Source organism: Amyelois transitella, chromosome 14 (assembly GCF_032362555.1).
Source record: "Amyelois transitella isolate CPQ chromosome 14, ilAmyTran1.1, whole genome shotgun sequence".
Lineage (NCBI taxonomy): Eukaryota > Metazoa > Arthropoda > Insecta > Lepidoptera > Pyralidae > Amyelois > Amyelois transitella.
Genome location: NC_083517.1, coordinates 6,297,317 through 6,320,660, shown reverse-complemented (window position 1 = coordinate 6,320,660; position 23,344 = coordinate 6,297,317). Strand labels below are relative to the sequence as shown.

At 35.3% G+C, this 23,344-nt stretch overlaps 4 protein-coding genes across 6 annotated transcripts; 1 reads left to right on the top strand and 3 right to left on the bottom strand.

Annotated features, from left to right (window-relative positions):
• The first annotated feature begins 326 nt into the window (after positions 1-326).
• On the top strand, positions 327-2,879 carry LOC106132311 (uncharacterized). The gene is made up of 2 exons (XM_013331676.2): positions 327-524; positions 755-2,879. The coding sequence occupies exon 2, from the start codon at positions 756-758 to the stop codon at positions 2,691-2,693; it is 1,938 nt and encodes a 645-aa protein (XP_013187130.2). The 5' UTR covers positions 327-524; position 755; the 3' UTR covers positions 2,694-2,879.
• A 1,161-nt stretch (positions 2,880-4,040) lies between these two features.
• LOC106132327 (uncharacterized) lies at positions 4,041-8,387 on the bottom strand. Its single transcript, XM_013331694.2, has 9 exons — positions 8,070-8,387; positions 7,791-7,937; positions 7,389-7,541; positions 6,922-7,081; positions 6,157-6,392; positions 5,651-5,768; positions 5,307-5,500; positions 4,742-4,871; positions 4,041-4,428 (listed from the first exon to the last, which is right to left on the bottom strand). The coding sequence occupies exons 1-9, from the start codon at positions 8,196-8,198 to the stop codon at positions 4,064-4,066; spliced, it is 1,632 nt and encodes a 543-aa protein (XP_013187148.1). The 5' UTR covers positions 8,199-8,387; the 3' UTR covers positions 4,041-4,063.
• A 967-nt stretch (positions 8,388-9,354) lies between these two features.
• On the bottom strand, positions 9,355-12,398 carry LOC106132334 (uncharacterized). 3 transcript variants are annotated; one of them, XM_013331702.2, is made up of 3 exons: positions 12,214-12,398; positions 11,547-11,679; positions 9,355-10,971 (listed from the first exon to the last, which is right to left on the bottom strand). In XM_013331702.2, the coding sequence occupies exons 1-3, from the start codon at positions 12,232-12,234 to the stop codon at positions 9,683-9,685; spliced, it is 1,443 nt and encodes a 480-aa protein (XP_013187156.1). In that variant the 5' UTR covers positions 12,235-12,398; the 3' UTR covers positions 9,355-9,682. The 3 variants fall into 3 exon arrangements, with proteins under 3 accessions (XP_013187156.1, XP_013187155.1, XP_060803791.1); XM_013331701.2 differs by lacking the exon at positions 12,214-12,398 and adding an exon at positions 11,975-12,083; XM_060947808.1 differs by lacking the exon at positions 12,214-12,398 and adding an exon at positions 11,975-12,083 and having other exon boundaries at positions 9,355-10,950.
• Positions 12,399-17,367: 4,969 nt separating this feature from the next.
• On the bottom strand, positions 17,368-23,126 carry LOC106132420 (ell-associated factor Eaf). The gene is made up of 9 exons (XM_013331831.2): positions 22,892-23,126; positions 21,929-22,056; positions 21,445-21,537; positions 21,088-21,226; positions 20,292-20,413; positions 19,852-19,963; positions 19,212-19,416; positions 18,596-18,722; positions 17,368-18,095 (listed from the first exon to the last, which is right to left on the bottom strand). The coding sequence occupies exons 2-9, from the start codon at positions 22,023-22,025 to the stop codon at positions 18,016-18,018; spliced, it is 975 nt and encodes a 324-aa protein (XP_013187285.1). The 5' UTR covers positions 22,026-22,056; positions 22,892-23,126; the 3' UTR covers positions 17,368-18,015.
• Positions 23,127-23,344: the final 218 nt, after the last annotated feature.

Here is a 23,344-nt window from a genome sequence, read left to right as displayed (position 1 = left end):
AAGGTGCTAAATTTTTACACAAAAACTTTTCGTCAGACAAAATCATAAATATTCAATTTGTCTTATTAAAATGAATTATCTCTGCATTTATTTCAAAGCGTAGGCTGAACGGACAGACAAGTTCAGTCGGTCAAGTGGGTGTAGGATCACGTGGAGTTTTCCAAAACTTTAACGCATTTTTTGTTTTACGTTTGACGGTCTTTAAACCGACTTTAAAAAAGAAGGAAATCTCAATTCGAACCAATTTTTTCCACAAAAAGCTAAAATTTGGATAAGAACAGAACACTAATTATATACAACATAGGGTAGAACCGGGTAATACCGGTCAGAAGGTATTACCGGTCATCGCAAAATCTCCCATACTACTACGTTCCGCACACGCACACATACACAGCGCGTCGCATGATGTAGCCGAGCGCGAACGCCCCGGCCCCCGCTTCATTCCAAGCCGCCATTTGCAATGAACGCACGTCACTTGTTTTCGCGCCCAGTTGAAGTAATTTTTCGGGTTAAAACAATAAGAGGTGAGTATTTATTGTTTCACATTTCTAACATTGTTACTGGTGATTATTGTAGCATAAATGCTAAGCATTCAAAGTAATATTCTTTTTTGAACTAATCTCGACGAGTTTTTAACCTAGAATTTTATTTACGGAAATGTTTCTAGTCGGGCAATGCCGGTCGCGCTGACCGGTATTACCCGCATGTAAAATAAGTAAAAAATATTGTTATTTATGTTTGTTTATTATTAAAGAATGCCTAAAAGAAGAAGCCAACCAGTTTCAAAGGCGTCATGGAGCCAAGATCAACTACGCAGAGGGTTCAACCTGGTGGCGGATGGAAAACCTATTCGAGAAGCAGCGCGATCTTGTGGTGTACCGTATTCTACGCTTCAAGAAAGGATAAAGAACAAGAACAGTAATAAACCACAACTGGGACGAAACACTGTCTTCACGAGGGAGCAAGAAAACGAAATGGCTACGCAGGTTAAGTTCCTTGGTAAAATATTTTACGGGTGCACTTCGCTTCAAATTAGGAAAATGGCATACGAATATGCTGTAAAAAATAACATTAAGCATAATTTTAATGACACTTTTGAACTTGCTGGCAAGGATTGGCTCAAAGGATTTATAAAAAGAAATCACTTATCTATCAGGAAAGCTCAAGGTATGAGTCTGAATAGAGCAACTGCTTTTAACAAAAACGAAGTTGGTATGTTTTTCAAACTTCTTACAGAGCTAATGGATAAATACAAGTTTCTGCCAAGAAACATATGGAACGTAGACGAAACTGGGATTTCCGCAGTGCAAGACCCCGGAAAAATTGTGGCAGAGAAAGGACAGAAACGTGTAGGTTCTATTACTAGCGGAGAGAGAGGAAAGACTGTGACAGCTGTGTGTGCTGTAAATGCTACCGGAGTCTACGTCCCACCAATGCTAATTTATCCACGACAGAGACATTCATCTGCTTTAGAAACAGACGGCCCTCGAGGGGCAGTCTATCGGTGCTCGAAAAATGGCTGGATTAATGAAGATCTCTTTGTAGATTGGCTTAAGCATTTTGCAGAATTCACCAAGCCTTCAGAAAACGAGCCCATATTGCTGGTCCTGGACAACCATGCAAGCCACATTTCTTTGAGAGCTTATGAATTTTGCAAAGGCAACAACATAGTGATGTTATCATTACCACCACATGGCTCGCATAGAATACAACCCCTAGATGTTTCCGTCTATGGTCCATTGAAAGCAGCCTATAAACAAGAATGTAATCTTTTTATAAAGAATCAATTGGGAAAAAAGATAACACAAAATGATCTCGCTTCACTGTTCAGAAAAGCTTTTCAAAAAATAGCAACCATTCCAAAAGCTGAAGCAGGTTTTGCTGCTACAGGAATATATCCTTTAAACCCCGACGTATTTACAGACGAAGATTTTGTGGCTGCTGAAATTTTAAATAGTAACGAAGTTGTAGTTTCGACAGAAGAAGTAAGAGACCGGGATAACAAGACACCAGAAGCCCAAATCATATTAGATGAATCAATAACACATGACCCACCAACTCATTCTCAGACCATTTTATCTAAATCACCATCTCTTATTGATGTAATTGAACCAGTCTCAACAAATAATACACCAATAATTTCCGCATTTGAGCAGCCGAGCAATATTTATACAAACCCCATTCCTTCTACCTCAGGAAGTGGTAATACTATCACAGTTAGGGATCTTCTGCCACTGCCAAGTAAGTCGATGGAAAAGACAAAAAATATACTATCTCGCAAGCAGCATGCATCAGTCCTGACAGGAACTCCTAACAAACAAGCATTGATTGAGAAAGAAAACAGAAAAATTTTAAAAGAGAAAAAACTTAAAATAAAACCTGAAAAAAAGACAATTAAAAGAAAAGGAAAATCGATCGAAGTGAAAAAGGCTAAAAGAAGAGTGCTTCAAGACAAAAACAAGCGTAATGATAGTACATCGGACTCGGAAATAGAAATGACAGACTTACGTGAAGATGAAGACACTGATGCTGATGATGATTATGAAAATAAATGTATCATTTGCGATGATTATGGGCAAAATAACGAGCTGTGGTATAGATGTGTACTGTGTGGCCTCTGGGCACATGCTGAATGCTCTGGTTGTGACTCTCCAGAGGGTTATATCTGTGACTTATGCCATAACAAACCTTGACCGGTATTATCAACCGACTGACTGGTTTTACCCTCCGTGGTGTCGAATACCAGTCAAAGTAGTTTTTTTTTTAAGACTAATTATGCCAAAATTGTTTCAGTTATTGATCTCAATTAATGTGATTTAGTTAGAAGATTACCTAAAGTTTTGTTATCGATAAGATTAATAAAGGAATATTGATTATTATTTGATTTGTGATTATTTCTCCTTAAGCGACCGGTAATACCCATTCTTACCCTAATGCCTTTCTTTGAACTCAACTGACTTCGAAGTAAGAGGTTCAATCAATTAGACTGTATTTTTCCCACCTCTCTTAATCGCGTTTTTTGTATCATACTAAATACTGATCTCATCTATTATTATTAACTAGCTGTTGCCCGCGACTTTGTCCGCGTAAAGTTCGAGTTGAATCTTTATCATACAGTCAGATACAAACAGACAAAAAATGTAAAAAAAAATCTCTATCCGTTTCAATAAAAATATTAAATGTACAGACAAAATATTTTTACCCTTTTATTATATGCAGTATTTTAATTTTCAGTTTTATTAAATAAAATACTCAAACAACACAAAAAAAAATATTTAATAAAAAATGATATCTTGTTTTTGTTGGGACTCGAACTTGGACCGCCAACTTCAGTCTCACGCGCTAACTACTGGACCATTGAGGCCGTCGGGATGGTGTCGAACTTAAAGGTATATAAGGACATATGGTCACGTCTATATCCCTTGCGGGGTAGACAGAGCCAATAGGCTTAAAAAGACTGAATAGCCACGTTCTGCTATTTGGCTTAATATTAGAATTGAGATTCAAATAGTGATAGGTTGCTCGCCCATCGCCTAAAAAAGAATCCTAAGTTTGTAAGCCTATCCCTTAGTCGCCTTTCACTTATATTTATATTTTATAGGTACATATAATGCTGTCGTATAATGAAAAATGACTTTGAATTTTAAATTTCGTAACTCATTTGCAGGCAACTCATGCCGTGAGTTCATTCAAATGTCGATAACTTTTTTTTAGTGAACCGATTTTGATGAAACAACTTTAAATGTTTTTCTGGGTTAAAACAAAGCAAATGGTGAAAGTTTGAAGCAAATCGATTCAGTACTTTCGGAGATAATCGTGATCATACAGACAGACAGACAAGAAATTTAAAAAAAAATTTTGCTTTCTATTATTCATTCTAAGTGTCCCTCTATCCATTTCAGTCAAAAATACTTAATGTACAGATAAAATATTATTACTATTTTATTAAATGTATAGATAAAAGGTTCGCTTAAGATAGCATGCAAACAAAATTAAAATAAAACAGAAATGAGTACACAAAATATAATAATTTACAGACTTTATTTCAATTCCTATCGAGGACTTACAAAACAAACGTTCCAATTACAGGAAACGCGTTCGTTTTACTCCTTAATCTATACCTAAATCTATTTAACAGTCCACTAGCCACTGCTACATTTGTAGCTCGACACGTGAAAGGTACATGAGGCATTTCGATTTTTTTCTTGGCGACGTCTAACAATCTACAATTTTTTATTTTTATTCTAATAGGTTTTGGCTTATTACTAAATCTAGTTGCTTCAAATACTGCGTCTCTGTTAGGCCTAATCTTGTTTGAGGTGATAGCGGGTATGAGCCTGACTTTAGACCGCCTTATGAAGGGCCGAGGCGCGTAGTACTCTTCGTCGGGCGTCTTTTCGGGAACAGAATCTTCCCTTTGACGGTTATCTACAAATGAAAATAAAAATTACGAAAAGTCGACATTATTTACCAAAAATTATTTCAATTTGCCTAATAACTGAAGCCGTGTTTAAGAGTAATAAATATTCGATTGCTCGTGTACTAATGGTTGGCATCCCGTGTCACAAGTGAATGTCCGTGAACAATCAAGGCAATGGCTTCTTAACTTGAAATTCTTCTTTTAGGCGATGGGCTAACGTTGAGATTCAGTGAGTAAGTGGCTAGCAACAACTAAAAAAAGGCAATCCTGATCTTAAATAGACCAAACGTTATGAAGCAAAAAAAAATTGTTTCCAAGCACCTGTTTCGCGGTATAATTTCCGGCGTGGCATTATAGAATCGCCCAGCATTTCATAAAGGGTATAATCAGTCATCACATAGTCTTCGAGGTAGGTGGTTGGTTCCGGTTTTAGGAGACAGGTTGATGCGTCCTATGAAAAAAGGATCAATTAGGTAAATAACAAAAAAGTTTGATAAAAAAAACACCCTAGTGTAAAGGATGGGTTGCTCCCATAGAAATGGGTAAATAATTCAGATTTCTGCAGTTGCACCATATTAGAATGACGGTAGCCAAACCCCAGCAAGCTGTAATATCTCCAGTTAAACATTTTTTGTTTCACCATTCAAATTTTTTATACTATGGATGGTGTCACTATCAATGGATGGTCACCGTTGTTGTCAGCGCTAACCTTTTTGACGTATACTATGTATAATTAAGAACAGTAAGCAATTGACACTAAAAGTGATAATTAATATTAATGAACTCATGAACAAAATTTGATAACTTAAATTTCAGAAGTTACTTTCACTTATATTTCCGGAACAGTCCATTCAAAGTCCAAATAAAATTCTTTTCCCTTACTCACCAATATACTTTCTCTCAAATCACACTGCAAATGATTCCGCCTCGGCAAGTTCATACACAGGTCTATGTGCTCCAAGTGGTCTCCTAAACATTCTACCAGCGCTTGGCGTCCCAAAGCCAATACGCATTTGATCATCGGCGCTGTGAGCCGCTCCTTCGTACCTTGTGATAAATAGTCGAATAGGATGCCTTTTCCTGCAATTAAATTTATAATTTAGACGTTAAAAGTAAGTAGTAAAATTCGATATAACCAATTTTCGTTTTATTAAACTTTATATACATCTTTTTAATATTTTTTCACTGCATTGTTCAAAAGTTACAAATTAAAAAATACAATTAGATTACCTATTGATATAAAAGATGGCCAAGTCCTTGTGATTTTTGTTAGTATAGCAACCATTTTCTCTGCAAGTGAACCATTTCCGAGTATATTTGACACCATTACTGGAAACAGTCTCTGAAACTTAACAATTTATTGGAGAATTAGAATAACTATTTTCTATGAACAGAAATAATAGAAGTATAATTCTGATGTGCTTTTAATACATTTCTTATTCCTCCTGGTATAAATCACGCTAATATCACACAGCTAAACTTGGCCAATCAGTTTTTTTTAAAACTGTTGGCTCAGTCTACCCCGCAAGGGGTATAGACGTCATGATATCAACTCTCTGGAGAGAACTCGACTTGCGCCTTTTGACCTGGTGCTGGATTGGCTATTGGCGGAGTCCGAAACCTTCGTGGGAGAAAACTACACGACATCCGTGGGAGTGGTGGAGCGGACCTATTCTAAAGTGCCTGAAATCGACCAACGCTTTCTTTTAAAACATTTTTGTAAGTATATGTAATACCTGTTGCTGTATATTTGTATCTAAGCTGCAAGGGTTGGAGCAGAGGGCGTCCACCATATCTAACACATTGGCCTGCAATGGCTTCTTATTGGGAACATTGAGGGCGTTCAGATTATCGTCATTCAGCACTAAAACAGCCAAGTTGAACAGATTGGGGAATATCGGACCAATTCTTGTGTTTGTGGTCAGGTCTTCCACGGCTACCTCTTTTGGTTTTCTTTTGAGATTCAGAATTGCTGAAAAAAAGGAAATTTAATTTATCCATTCACGTCCTAATGGAGCCAAGATTTTAATAAATGCAATCTTTTTAGAATTACATGAACAACTTTCTCTGATTGGCTTGGGTCTTGAATGTTTATCTAAATAAGTATTTATTATAAAATATAGTATTATTGAGTTAGTATCTCATAGCACAAGCCTCAAACTCACTTTAACTAACTTAATCTGAGTAATCTGTCCCATATATATATTTATTAAACTTTCACAAAGTTTCTTACAAATGATAATGTTGTTACTTTCTTTTTAAAGTGATCTTTGCTTAAAACATATTTGTTGGTTAAGTGATCTTTGTGAAGTAGTTACAGATAAGAGCAAAGTTTATTAGAACATATATGTACTAAAATATTTGCCTGACTGCCGAAATTGCCATCAACTTTAGGACATTGTTTCCTCATTCTTCATTACATTACATCAGCTTGACCACACTTAGCCTATTTTTCTTAGGATTCACTTATTAATAAAAAAGGAAGTTTATTTTGATAGTACCTCTAGCCACTCTAGTGTAGTAATTCTGTAGATGAACGCTGATATTGTTATTACTAAGACTCTTGTCGTCAGTGATCCATTCCAACGTATATGTAGGTAGTGTATAGTATGTGTAGGATTGACTCTTCAGCGCTATATCTGTTACATTTATTAAGTTTTCCTGAAAATAAAGTAATAAGAAATAGATTTGATATAAAATAGGTTTAACTTTAGGTAGGTACTGTATAATTTTCCAAAAACATTTAGTTTAATGCTGTTAATGTATTTTACAAGCAGATATCATTATTAGGCTTGTGTTTCATAGCGACAAATATTGATATGAATTCTAGGTGTTTATACATGTGGTTGTATAAGTTGTTAATAAGGTACAATTAAGGACAGTTCCAATTCTATGAGTCACCAAATAATATTAAATTTACAAAAAAAAATGAATTTGTTTATCACTGAAAAACAATAGGAATACTTACTAATTGGACGCAAATCTTCTCTTCACCAATAACAGCGTATTGTGAGGTAGTGGTTCCTACAACTGGGCTTGAATCAGATAATGTAAGTGCAGAGTTTACATCCCAACAATCCAAACGGGACTTCTTCAACATTTCACTTTGCAATGAAATTGCCTGTTAATAATAAAAAAAAACCTATGAAATATATCTATAAAATAATTTATCTTACACAATCTTAGCTGCATGTAATTACAATTTAACCTATTAATGCCAACAGCTTAAGCTTTGAGTCCTATAAAAGACATAAGACTATAGGGGAAACTTTACCTTCCATGATAGAAAAATGTGGTAAAACTAAGATGTTTTATAACTCAGCAATTAATATCAAAACATTATATTTTAGCAGGTAACTTGTACACTTACACTAATAGTTTGTCGAAGCTTGTAGCTCACATCTTCCGCCAGACTAGTAGCGGCCTCTGTATTTATTTCTGCTCCAACTTGCTCTGCCATGCATAGAACTGACTCTGGACCGATTCCAGCATATCTTCCTTGTGATGTAGTTCCATCCTGATGCAGATATTTTATTTATATCAAAAAACTTTTTTCTCAGAATATATAAATAAAACAAAAAAGGATTGCACTATTAATTATTCCATTTTCAATAAGGACTTAAATTCTTGAGTAATAATTTACCCTTACCTTCTCTACAAGCGGTGGTGTATCACACTGACTAGAACCACCAGATTCCGATGCTACGGACTTGTTTCTGTCACGGGAACTACTGCTCTTTTTGTTGTAATTCTTGCTGCTTGATGATGAATTAGGCATAGTACGAACTTGCCTAAAATCTCATCATAAAAAGACTACTGACTTTTATAACAATGTGTCACTTAAGTATAGTAAACGTAGGTAGATTGTTAATTAAACCCATGCGTTTATAAATCTTTTAGCGTTCAATTTATAAAATATTCTTGTTACTATTAAAATCCTCAAGCTCACTCAACAAGCTTTTTTCATAAACAAAATGTTACTGTCAGACTTGTGTCAAAACTGTCAATTTAACGTCAATTACATTTTTTTTTATTTATGCAGCTGTCTCTCTTTATAAGTATATTCCAGGAAAAGTGGCTCAAATCTTTTAACTGAAGAAGGCATCTGAGACTTAGTCTGTAGTAAATAATGCAATAAATAATCATAGAATTAGTACCTACTCACCTACGTATGTGCTACCTATGTACGTCAATTATAATTCGTATGCATAGGTCATATGTAAAGTGACCATACGTCCCGCTTTCAGGCTGCCTGTCCCGCTGTCCCCAGCGAGAGCAAAAATGTCCCGCTTTTGCAAACAAACTAAATTTTTATACTTATTTTATATCAGTACACAGTCAGTCAAAAATACTAAATGTACAGACAAAATATTTTACTGTTTTATTATATGTATAGATAATTTATTCATAATTAACTTATATATTAAGTATATAGTATATTTTTTTATTTACTTATGAACAAAATTCTGAAAGCGTCCCGCTCTGACGCAAAACAAAAAGGGCACGTTAAAATTATTTTATTCTGTTTTGGTAGCACTGACTAAAACAAAAACATAGGTACTTAGTTAGTTACTCTTTTCCCAAACACAATCCCTATATGAAGGTACAACCCCTTCCCTTCAAGTTCTTCTCTTATCCTCTTATTTTTTTACTAACAAGTGTACAAAAAAACGAATATAGACATGTGTCTATATTCGTTTCTTTGTACACTTGTTGACATACACGAACCTAGAGCCAACAGACTCAAAAAGACTGAAAGGCCACATCCAGTTCTATGCGAAATTACGATATGAATAAATTCAAATCAGGGAGGATACTTACATCATAATGCTAAAGAGTTTATGCCGAATACAGTATTATAGTACGTTACGTAGGTAACAGTTATGATTAGGTACCTACAATATAATAAAACACTGATAGATTTGTAATGTCACTTTAATCTGAATTTTAAATAAGTAATTCGATTGTACCAAGTTTAACTCTGCTAATTGTACTGCTTTACTACTACTTTCTCGAAAATCCCTGGCACAACAAGTACTTAGTACCTACGTAGATCTGTACATGTACTCTTTCCCGGATGCACCCTCCACGACCACTGTTAGGAATCAAGGCCCGAGGTCGTCTATCCGGTATCATTATCTCCATGGGTACGTATCTACGTGAATATTTTGTGCTGTAGCCCAGCAGTGTAGGCGAACAATACCTAGACTTATCACAAATGGTTTTATTATGTTTCTTGCTGGACTAGTAAGTACCTTCTCCCTAATGCAAGGGTTGGGTTGACGATAATTTTTGCTCTTCACTAAGTAGCATGTTGCTTATATTACAAAATTGGCCGTTTTTAAAATAGAGTTCAATTTCTTGTAATGTCCTTCCTTTAGTTTCCGGCAAGAAACGCCAAAGGTACAATAACGTTAATAAAATTATGCCTGCATTTAATGCGAAAATACCCTGAAAACCAATTAAGTTCATCATGCTAGGCAATACCTTGATAGACGTGAACATGATGACTGCTCCAACTATGCTGAATAAAAATGTGCAAACATCTTTGATGTCCAAAGGAAACACTTCTGTCGGCAAGGACTCGCATATAGGAAATATACCCATGTGTATTATAAAAAAATATATCGCGAGTAGAGCAACTTTAACCCATTGCCACAAAATATCCTCTTTTAAAGTAAATGCGATACATATGCTTAATGTCATCATAGTTGCGACACAAGCATACCCAGAAAAAAATAACAATCCTCTTACAGTCATTTGGCGCATGCAAAAAGAAGAGAGGCAACATCCTGCTATAAGGCTGCCTTCAATTATACTAAGCAATAGAGCATTGACACGTCCTACGGTTTCTATTAATATTGTATTTATATAAATACCCAATGACACCTTGCCCACTGCCGCTTTAGTTGCTAAAAGTATTGATATTAAAAGTCCCACCTTCCAAAAATATTTCTGCCTTGCAGCCCGCAATAGCCTTTTTATTACGGGCTCTATTTCTGATATGCCATTTATATTTATAATTTGTTTCTTTTTTTCAACTGCAATTAGTAATTTTAATTCATTATCAACTGAGGTGCCATGACCATGCAGTTTTCTAAAGTTCCGTTCACATTCCTCAAAGCGTCCTTTCGAAGCCAGCCAAGATGGACTTTCTATCCAGAAAAATGGATGCAAGGCGGCAAGGGTTGTTGGAATTATTCCAAAAAGTGCCACGACTCTCCAATGAAATTTAGTAAATAATAGGTTCCCTATAAATCCCCCTAAAGAAGGGCCGAGGCTAGTGATTAGCATCAAATAGCTTGCTCGTTCATGTGGATTGGTATACTCAGCTGCTGACAAGAATATAACGGACATGACTCCGCCGAAAAAGAAGCCTGCCATAGCTCTCGCCAACAAGAACACGATAAATTCATGTGCATAGTACAAAGTAATCCAGTAGATCATTAGTGGCATATTTAATAAAGAGATAGCCATCTTTCTCCCACAGCGTTCGGCCAACAGCGCAGACAACATAGATCCCATTACACCTGTGATAAATAGAATTGAAGCTGAAAATGAAGCAATATAATTTTTTTAGCAGATAGTTAGGTAGGTATATTGTGTCGCTAAAACCCTACAATCTCAAAAAAAAAAAAAATCTTTTTGCTATAGGACTGATATTTTTCGGAAAGCAGAAAACGGGCCCTACTGAACTAAGTACTATAGCGCCATCCTGTTCGTAATTTAGGTACCTAAGTATATTATCACACACTCACTCATTTATTTCTTTTCATTAAGATCCTGGATCTTAAATACCTATGGATCTTAGATCCATAGGTATTTAATTACAAAAAAATATTGTATTATCAATTTTTATAGCACAATCATCGCATTGCATAACTTTTTTTGCATAATAATCATTACGTATGAATTTTCATACATATAAGTAGGTACATATATCTTCTTAATCGAACACTCTTGTCAGAGTGGTCGTGGTTGCGCAAACGAGGGACACGGACATACATGCAAATAATCACGTCTGTATCGGTACCGGAAACCACATGGCACAACCATGTTAATGTGGAACAATGGTACGCCATTAAATTTAATGGGACCTAATTTCAGGATCCATTTCAATACGCACCCATCCAAGACACTTCTTCCGGGGTAAGGGACACATCACTGTCTTTGGACAACATTGTCGAAATCATCCCACTCAATTGTCCAAATATATAGCCTTCAGAAATGCTGCTTACCGATAAGCCGAATACGATATGCTGAAAAATCAAATGCAAAATATTTTGTAAACTAAAAATACTAGCAGTTGCCCGTGACTGCGTTCACTATAAAAGTTCATCCCCTCTTTTACCATCAAAATCGGTTCAGTGGTTTAGGCGTGAACTTGTAGAGCAGTAGAGTTACTTTCGCATTAATAATATTAGTACGGATATTAGGGATCTAATCTAAACAAAAAGCAGTTGTTAATCTGAACTTAATTGCATCAAAAAAAACTTAAGCTGTCAATAAATTACTGAACATGCCATAAAAAAAAAAACAAAATAAAATTCAAACCTTTCGAAGTAAACTCCCTCTCATATTTTTTATATTTTAACTAAAATCTTAGGTTTTCCAACGAATGAACTTTTGGAATAAGCGCATTTTAATATTGCTGTCGTTTAATATACCTATTCGCAAATATTTAATTGTCATAGAATAAAGTACCTAATATAATCCAAGTAGTTGCCTACCTAAAAAAGAAGCGACAAAGTATACAGGCGTGGTATAAAATAAACTTATGCAGGTCCACTTACCTTTATAAGACATAGGTTCATCGACGTTAACCGACTTCAAAAATAAAGTAGTGTTTGTATTTTTCTCTAATGTAAAATTTGTATGTTTGCGATTCCCTCAAAAACTTTTAATGGGGTTTTCATTATTACATTGCCTATATTAAAACTCTCTAACAACTAACAAATCGAGGGAAACCATTAGGTACGATTTTTAGATTTCCATAGATATTAGCTATTAACAAAAATTGCATAATGCTATATAAAATATATAAAAGTTTTAAAAAAACATCAAATACATATTAAATAAAGCCTACAGGCTCCAATACATTATACTTAAGACCAAAGAGAGATGTCTAAATTACAAAATTAAATTGGTTAATGTAATAACTGCATTTTACTTTTATGTAATTTTATTTAAATGCAAATTTATTATGTAACAAGTCTTAAATTTGATATTAAATTTTTATATAATTTTTTATTTAATTCGATCGACTAGAAGAATTTGGTTGCGGTTTATTCGGTGTCTCGAGTTAGTCTCCGAAAGAATGCGAATATTTGCCATCTGTGTAAACATTGTAAAAACTAGATGAGAACGATACAAAAGGTTTGAAGGACATCCAAGTTATTAATATTTCTATTTCCTCCATTGTGTTTCAAAAAGACGTCTGGCTGGCTGGTTGGCCTCTTGTTGCCAATCTGGACCTTCAATATGTATTAGGTAGGAAAGGTGTCATATCAAAAAAACAAAGCAGTTGTTAAAATGTCAATTAATTTTATTACAAAATTATATAATAATAAATCAGAGTATTTATTTACATATATAGGTAATGTACACAATATTCTGAGCCCCAAAATCACTAGGACGAGAAATTTTTGCGACGTGGATTTGGAAAACTAAGTATTTGATATTGCTCGAGAATTTCCAACTACATATTTACAAAACTGAAAAACGTTAGGTAACCGTTAACCTACATATGACAGATTATGATAAATTTATTATTGAGTCTTTTATCTGCTCTATAGATTTTGTAAATATTGTATATTTTATTGTCTGTTGAAATTCTACTTTTATATGCAAATGTACCTACTCCATTTTATTTCATGGGACTAAAATTATTACAAACCACATTCGGGATTATAGACTACAGGTTTTTATAAACAATCAAATTTTATAAGGTTTTCCCTCCCTTTTGTAGCCGAGCTAATAAAAACATTGAAAATGCTACGTGGTTAATAAAATGACTAATTCAGTGATTATATTCTGATTTATTTCACCATTATCAAATCAAAACTAGGTAAACTAAAAACGACTTTATTTCAATGGATGGAAAATTGGTATAAGATAACACTCACATATTTATAACTATTTATTAAACAATACCACATTCAATCACCCAATATTCAAACTAAAATAAGTGCCATAACTCTTAAATGAACGATTCGAACCTATTTCAGTATGTAGTGCATTTGAGGCAAATGTCAGTATTCTAATCATAAAAAAACACTTACATATGTCAAACACATAAAATATACATCTTTAATGACTTATGTACGAAACATAATAAAAGGCCACTTATTAGGCTCTCTGTATTACAAATTAAAAATTAAACAATAGCTATACATTATGAACAAAATAAGCATTTACAAAGGATCAGCAAACGTTTTGTAGATAGGATTGGGAGGAGTACTTTGAGCTCATAAAAGAAAATTGATCACGCAAAATAATGGAAGGTGATCCAGTCTTATTGCTGTAAACTATATACGCTCGCGATTAACTTAATACGAACATAAGAATTATTTCTAACTATATTAAAATATTAAAACACAACTGCCGTTAAAATAAGTACCTACACTGATGGCTCTAATTCAGGACATACGTAATTTTGCAACGTTTATTAAAAAAATTACTTTCATTTACTCTCATTTACAGGTTTTTTTTTTTTTTATATATGTATATATTTGCGATCAGTGCATCCACTTTTAGCAAATGTGTTTTAGGCTCTTGACATTAGAGTGTATCCCCCAGTGAGGATATCTACTCATTCCGATTTATAGGATGTCTTTCCTCTTTAATCGCTTTGTATAGCTGCGGTTTGTGAGTTGCTGTGCAAGTATGTTTGGGTGCTTTACGAGCCTCTCCCGGTACCTCAGGCCGACATTTAGGAGTTCTTCCTTTATTGTAGTAATTTCCAGGTGTTCATGGATTTCTGCGTTCGTAACATACCAGGGCACGCCACTGATGTTTCTGAGTATTTTATTTTGCACTCTTTGCAGGCATGAGATATTGGAGTCAGAAGCACTACCCCAAAGTTGTAGTCCATAAGTCCAGATTGGTTTGAGAATTGTTTTATACACTAGGAGTTTGTTGTCTACTGATAGCTTGCTATTTCGCCCCAACAGCCAGTGGAAACTTCCATAGCGAATGTTTACTGCATCCCTCTTTTTTTTTATATGATCTTTCCATGTCAGTCGTCTGTCTAGGTGCAGTCCCAGATACCGTACACTGTTGTGTTGTGGGAGTACAATATTTTCCAGTTTCACCTGAGGACAGTTGCCTTTTCGTAGTGTGAAGGTGACATGGGAAGACTTCGAAGCACTAGCTTTAATGCGCCACTTTTGCAACCAAGTTGTTGTCTCATCTAAGCCTTTTTGAAGTACTTGTGTCGCCATGGACGGATCTTTGTTACTTGCTAAAATAGCGGTGTCGTCAGCAAAAGTAGCTATTGTGGTGTCCTTTGTCTCAGGTAAATCACTAGTGAAGATTGTATATAGTGCTGGTCCCAGGACCGAGCCCTGTGGAACACCGGCCTGTATCTCATAAAAACCAGAGGTTGCTTCTTGTTCCTTAACTTGAAAGATGCGCTCTGTAAGATAAGATCTTAATATAAGGTAGTAGCTGTGTGGAAGATTACTTTTTATTTTGTACAGCAAGCCCTTGTGCCACACTTTGTCGAAAGCTTGCTGTATATCTAAAAATGCTGCAGAGCAGTACTCTTTTTCTTCCAGGCTTTTTCTGATTTTATCGCAGACTCTATGGACCTGCTCAATTGTTGAGTGTTGTTGTCTGAAGCCAAATTGATGACTTGGAATTGTGTTGCTACTTTCAAGTAGAGGTAGAATTCTCCTGAGCAGAAGTTTCTCGAAAACTTTTGATAGTATAGGAAGCAAGCTTATTGGTCTATATGAAGTAACTTTATCGGGAGGTTTGCCATCTTTATGAACAAGGATTATCTGTGACACTTTCCACAATCTGGGGAAGTACTGGACTCTGAGCATACCATTGTAAACGGAGGTTAAAAAGATTATAGCCTTTTTTGGCAGTTGTTTTAGGACCTGTTTGGTAATTAAGTCAAAACCAGGAGCTTTTCGGTCTTTCAGCTCCGACACAACGCTCCATACTTCGCGAGCAGTAACTGGTTTCGGTGGTTTATCCATCTGCAGGTCTTGGTTAAGGACCGTGTCACTGTGTCCTGACTCAAACTCTGTATCCTCCATGTGATTAGGTGTAAACACCCCTGCTAGGTGCTTAGCAAATGTGTCTGCTTTTTCCTGTGATGTCCTTGCCCAGCCATTGCCACTTCGTATCGGAGGTTTTGCAATAGGTGGTCTTTCGTAATCCTTAGTGATCTTCCACAGTGAGTAGTCCGTAGCTTCCGTTGCCGTAAGAGCCTCAAGTTTTGCTTGGAATGTATCGTCATGCCATTTTTGGATCAAATGCTTGAGTACTGTGCCAGATTTATTAAATCGTGTTTTGTCCTCTTTTAGTCTGCTTTGATGCCATATTCGCCGCATTCGCCTCTTTTCTAGCACCGCCGACTTTATCTCTAAGGGATAGTTGGCGTCTTTGTTTTTATTTACTACCTCCGGAGTACTCAACCAGCATGCCTCCTGTATGAGTGTAGTAATATATTTGGTCGCGTTTTCAATATCATCAGGCGTTTTGAGAGCTATTTTCAGTTTTATGTTTTCTTCTATGTGTAGTCTGCATGCGTCCCAATCTGTATATTTATTACATAATGTTTCGGGTTTTTTCAACTCTATGATGTTTGCGCTCAAAGTGAGTAACACTGGTGTATGGTCTGATGAGCCATCGTAGCAAGGCTCAGATTTGAAATAATGTTTTGATAGTCCCTTTGTGATGAAGAAATCAACTAGGTCTGGCAATTTGTTCTCATCACTGGGCCAGTATGTAGGTTCCAAAGAGGATATCGCACTGAGCTTATTTTTGTCTACACTCAGTTTTAGTTGTCTGCCTCTGGTACTGGTTAATCTTGAACCCCAGTATGTATTCTTTGCGTTCCAATCCCCTCCAGCAATGAAACGGCTACCTAAAGTGTTTAAGAAATGAGTAAAGTTTGTTTCGCTGATTTTGTGTTTCGGCGGGCAATACACTGCTGAAACAATAATTTTACCAGTTTTGTCTTCAATAGCTATGGAGGAAGCTTGGATGTGATCAGTTCTATAAGGTGGCATTTGGTGATGTTTTAGGCTGTTCTTAACAATCACTGCAGTACCACCATGTGCTGTGCCGTCGGGATGGTTAGTTGTGTAGCATTTATAGTTTGGGAATTTCATAGATGTTCTGGCAGTGCAGTGCGATTCTGAGACAAGCAATATATCTAGTTTGTGTTGAGTCAGCAGTAACTCTACTTCCTGGACATTAGGAGCAAGTCCATTGATGTTCCACGTTGCTAACCTTAATGAGGTCATTTTGTCAGTTTCTCAACTAGTTTAACTATGAGAACCATGAGGGAACTCATCTGTTGGAGGATTAAATCAAATTTTTCAGACTGTGCTATTAATAGTTGCTCTAATTTCAGGTTAGTATCAGGTATCTCTGTATTTTTGGGTGGTCGTTTTAATTTTTCCGCATATGTTTCGTTGGTGTTATTTTTTTCAATGGTATTTGTTATCACATAATTTGTTTCTACCCCCTTTTCCTTAATTGATTTCGTTTGCATTTTTCTGGAACTTGGTATAGAATTTAATTTTCTTGCCAATATTTCTTTATAAACTTCACACCCCTTATAGTTGGCTGGATGTGGTCCATCACACAAAGCACACATTGCTGGCGTATTGCGGTCTCTTTTCTGGCAATCTGATGTTCTGTGGGACTGTCCACATTTCACGCAACGAAAAGGGCGCATACAGTAATTTCAGTTAAATCATTTACAGGTGTAAACGATGTTGTCGTGAATACAATTTTTTTAGACTAATTGAATGGCCTTGCTGCCCCCTGGGCTAATGATTTAAATAAAAATAAAGCGATATGACACAGAACAATTTGTTCTAGATTCTTCAATTTACTGTGGTTAAGGTATGGCATTGTAAAATATAGGTATTTTTTTTAATCTTGAAAACAGGATTTATCCATGATCATGACAACGCAATAAAATTACATACATCTAGTTTATAAGCTAATAATAAAATTTAAAAATCAGCAAATATTATCATCAAACACAGTTATTCTGAGAATTCCAAAAATGCCGGGTGAAACACGCATAAGATTTTTGCGAAAGCATATGAGTTTATAAGTACGAAATTCACGAGCCAAATTTCAGTTACAAACATTATATAAACATTTCTGATATACATAACAAAGTCAGTCATCAAAACATCTCGAAAACATGAACGCTCACTTCCACCACCAACGTCACTTCGGCTTCACCTTTTAGAGGAAAACAAGAATGTTACGAGAAACGGGAAGGCATATAGACTTTGTAAACAGAATACGGACCATTTTGTTCGAGCAGCCGTGTTGAAATAGCGGAAAGTGTAAAGGAGAAACCCAAACCCGAATAAATAAAAAACTTTGTCGTGAGGTCAGTCAGAGTCGCTTCCAGACTCGGAGAGGCAGAGATCATCGTTCAGCACGTCGCTGGGCAACGCTGGGTTACCGCCACCTGGATACATACACATCATTAGTACATGATCAATTTTAATCAATCAATACATAGGTATATTAAAACTGAAGGCAAAGTGTGTCCGCATATACCAATTTAAAAAAATGTAAACGGGCAATTTATTGGAAACAATATTTTTTTAAAGAGTACCTAATTTAGTAAATTAACAAACGCGGACAACACATAATAAATGTCTTAATATTTTACGGGGGAGAGAACCAATAGCGATGGAATTGCAATTAAGATAGTGACAGTTGCTGACATTTTCACGTATTCAACCAGAGCGAGGACCACTCCATATTTTTTCTATGACAACTTTAATCTTGTACAAAAACCATGACCTAAGTTGTTACATAGTATCAGAGTCACAGAGGTCAGACGTGAATCGCTTCGTGTGTAAAAACCTGGCTTATCCAATCCAGATCACAGGAAGGCGAGTATGCACCCGGGTTTAAGCCTAGATGATGATAATTTTCATATGAAACCGGTATGTGACTTACCGTTAGCAAGTGCAGGTTGCGCGTGCGCAGCGCTGTCGTCGTCACTATCGCTATCGCTTCCACTGTTGCTGTCACTGTCGCTCGACGACGACGACGAACTGTCGTCTTGAGACGTTACGCCTTGAGCCTGAACGGATCAAGCAATATTATCAAGATTGTACAGTCGACCTTCAATCGGTATGTTACGTAGTAAGCCAATTATAAAGGGTGAGAAAGATAGAACTAAAGGAATTCTATATCAACACTAATAATAAAGAGAAAACAATTGTATTTTTATAAGGAATAAACTCGAAAAATACTAAACCGATTTTGATGAAGTTTGTAACATATATGGACCATTAGAAATAACCAATTTTTTATCTGGAAAGCCTCGCGCTATATTTAGTATGTGTAAAATAGGGGATACAACTGTTTTAAACTTTCACGTTGCATTTTACTATTTATAATTCGTTCGCCCGGTGACCACGGATCACTGTAATATGATTTGAAACGTCCGAGACAAAATAAAGGTTAGTTACGTGTGCGTTTTATACCTGTATTTTTTATAAATAGAAAAAAGGATACACTTAAGCTACAGCTTTGGTAAAGGTTAGTCAAAAATAAAACGGCAACTTACAGTTACCGGAGCCGGCATAGGAGCGTTCACATTATTCCGCTGCTCCGGTAGTTGGCGCTCCTGCTGCTGCCGCTCCTGTTGCACCGGCCGCTCGGGGCGCTCCGCTCGCTCGGGACGGTAGCCGTTGTGTTGTGGCGCCGGCGCAGGATCGTCAAGGCCGATCATTGGCAGAGACGCTAGCGTGCTGTTGCCGCCGCTCGACCATCTGTTTCGAAATTCAAAACTTCTTATCTGGGTATTTTTATTTAGCCATACGTCATATATGGCACAAACCTTTCTGAGAAGCGAGGTAAAGAATTTTCGATATCCAATTCATAAGCGAGATATATTTAAATTCGAAACCTACTGCAGCTATGTACCAAATACTGTTTACTGAGCATGTTACATTTATTACTTTGAATGTGAATCAATACTTCTTAATACTTTATTTTCACTTATGAATCGGATGGTTACGGATACCCACGTTTAACGATGGGTCTCTTTCTCTTCACTACTTGCCACTTACTACAAGTTGCCACAATAAATTTTAAAGCAATTTTCACAATTTATTCCCGATGTTTTATCACAAAGTATTCTTCAAAGAGCACCTTGGAAAGATGCGACGAGTTACTATAAAATTTAAATGAATAATTCAACTTACGGCGCTTGCGGTGGAGACGTTTTGACTCTTGTCGGAGAACGCACCATGTTCTGTGGCTTCTGAACGTTGCCGTTGAAGCGACCTTGGTTCATCTGTCCACTTCCAGCCGCCCCTAAAAATAAAAAGATATTTGACTTCTAATAGTGCTAGTTAGATATTAAAGTTATATCCGTAAGTTCTTGTCGGCAAGTTTTTATCGACACAAAGTCCTCTTTCTTCTTTTTCGCATTTTCGAATTGCAAGTACCAACTGTTATATATTATATAAATAACCTTTCAAAGCAATATAGAGGTTCTGTCAACAAAGCCGTTATTGTACCTAATTCTAATTTATTCGAGTGTTCACACGCAGTGTACCACATTGCTTTCAAAAGTATTTTACAATTTGTACAATTTGAGCTTAAGTAGGTATCCTTTTTCATATTTAAGTTAAATACGAACCTGCATTTATGTTGGTTCGTCGGTTTGTAGTGACTCTGGTACGGGAAGTGGACCGCTGAGTGGTGTTTGTAAAGTCTGCGGTCAACGGCGTCAGTGGAAGCGGCTTCGTTGCAGACTCTTGCCTACAAATACAAAGAATATTATACATGGTGGTGGTTTGGGATGGGACACCAAGACTTCCAAGTAAAGTCACACCTCGGGGTCATCTCCAGAGAGGTGAGGATGTAACCGGGAATATCGTCCGGATAAGATGAAGAAGACAAAAACTTGAAATGGAATTTCAAAGTAAATTTAAATGTTGATGATATTTTAATTAAACTTGTAATAATTATAATTACTCCGTCTTGTACACTTTGTAATAACATTAAATACATGTTTCATTATGGTTATTAATTTAATAGGTTATCAATTAACATTAGTCAAAAAATAAAAAACTTATACATGAACGCGAAGCCGATTCTACAGAAAGAAATCAATATTTTGGCACATAAATAATGACTATGATTGATAAAAAAATTTCTTTAACAGATACTTAGTCAATTAATGCTTTTTACATAAAGTTACATCATCTAAAGTTAATAAGCTATTAAGTAATATAAATAGTCACAGATCCAAGTCACAGAACATTCCAAAAAAATATCACATGACTGTTTGTTTTCGGTCAATAAAGGCAAGCAAATCTTTTCAGTATACTGGATCTTTTCATATTCAAAATGATTTAAAGAAAACTTTAAATATTTCTATGGAGAAGAACATCCTCTCATTGAAAATCTATTAAAAAGTATTTTAAACTCACCTAGTCTTTTTCACTTGTATGTAACTGGATAGCTTTTCTAGTGTCATCTGTCCAGTATTTTTGTCTATTATAAGTACACACTCTTTATTGTATGGTCTCTGACTTCCCTTGAAAACTGTTTGCGGCACTCCCGCACCATCTGTGTAATTATTATATAACATGTGAGCATGGTATATGTGGGGAAATAAAAGCTTCATTTACAAAAGAATAAGTCCTATATTATATAAATGCTGCATCTCATAAAAAACACTGTTAGAGAAAAAGAAACTAAGGCAACAATATCAGAATGGGAATTTTCCTAATTGAAACAAAGCCTTAGCTTAAAAGACTTTATTAAAATTAAAACAAATAACTTACCCAGATGCGGTACTGTGACTGTAACTTGATTGTTACTTCCAACGTCAACAGTAGCCATTTTATTGACATCAACTGAAGCTGGTTTGAAGTCATCTGTAACATCAAATAATTATAATAATATGACAAGTTCTGCAGTTCAATTGTTGTGAACATTTAAATTTTAAATGTAATCATAATAATTGTTCAGGTATTCTTAGTGTGTAGTTATATTTTTTATTAAAAAAAAGGAGTTTAGACCAAACTGAGTAAAAAGCTAATTATTGAAACCAATTACAGAATATTCATGACTCAAGATACAAGTAGTAGGTACCTCATATATTTTTTGTAAGTTGTTCATCAGTTTTTATTATAAGAAGTAAATAATAAGATCTCTATAGAGTGCAATGTAATACTTAGAGATGACAAATTTGTAAATAAATTCACACAGTTATAATTTTGAATAGGTACAATACTTTTGTTAAATCTATTATGATGGCTCACTTACATTTGATTGTGTGGTATTTTGGAGCTTTATTATTTGTGAAGCTGGCTCCCAGATTCAACTCTCTCACACCGTAGTTGCAACCAAAGTTGTCAGCCATGTTAACTTGCCATGCATATGATACCAATTGTCTGTTAAATAAATAAAAAATATTTATTAATCATAACAAATAGTACAACAAAGGCACCATTGGACACTCAGTAAGCTTATAAGTGCACAAGGGACTGAAGACAGGTTTTTCCATGAAATTTCCCACAGAAATAGTAAATAAATACTTCACTCTCTTAAGTGTCTCTCTAGCCTAAAATCAACACAAGGAACATGGTGAAAAAATTAAGGACATTCTGGCAAATGGTCAGGTCAAGTGTACCCAAAACTGCTGAGCTTGCAGGATAAGAGTTATGAATGTGAATGAAACAAATTAAGTAAGCAGACATTGTGGCAAGTGAGAAAAAGTCTCTGCCTACCCTCTGGGGAAAAGGTATGTTAAGGTTATGTTGCCCAACAAAAACCCAATGTAAAGGTTACCTATGTTCTGAAAGTTTGGATGAGTTTATTAATTTACTTCACATTCAGTTTTCAAATAGAACTAATTGAACTACTCTAACAAAAAAAAATAATATCATAATAATCATATATTTGGCGTTATTTGATATTCAGAAGGCAAATTACAATAAAAACTTGCGAATTAACACAAAAATTTCAAATACCTGTCTTCATAAATTTTTAATGCAAATAATGTATATTACGTATGCAAAACGTAAGTACGTTTACGAAATGATAAGCTGACTATTCCAGATGTATTCGTCACGATTTAATCAAAATTTGCAAGTTTTTGTCACAAGTAAGTTGTATCTAATAATTTAGAACTCAGAATGTCGAAGATGCGGAAGGAAATATTAATAACGCAAATAATACAGCGTAAAATATGGCAAGTACTTTTAGGACAAGCAAATTTTTACTAACCATTCACGATTTCACCATAGAAACCTAGTTAATATGTCCAATATTTCACAGAGTTTAACTCAAACCATCGTAAAATATATCTTATTTATTATAAATATTTGAACTGATGATTAATTCTTATAAAAAGACAATTTTTCGACCTAGTTATAGTAGAAGAATTCTTTCTCTTCTCAAGTTCTCAAGTCTCGAATGACGTTTCAAGTCAAGACGGGCGAGGGAGACGTAAAGACTTTTTTACGAACAGACCGAGACTTTGACAGTCTGCCTTTTGACTTTTGTGACCTTTTACTTTTTAATATTTTTGAAATTGTAGGTACTTTAATGCCAATGTGGTGCCAAACAGGACTTGCAACTACACCAAATTTTTCAAATTCAAATTAAAACTTTTATTTATTTTACTTTTACTACGCTTTTTTTAATTAACTTTAAAAATAACGGCAAATCTCGTTTATT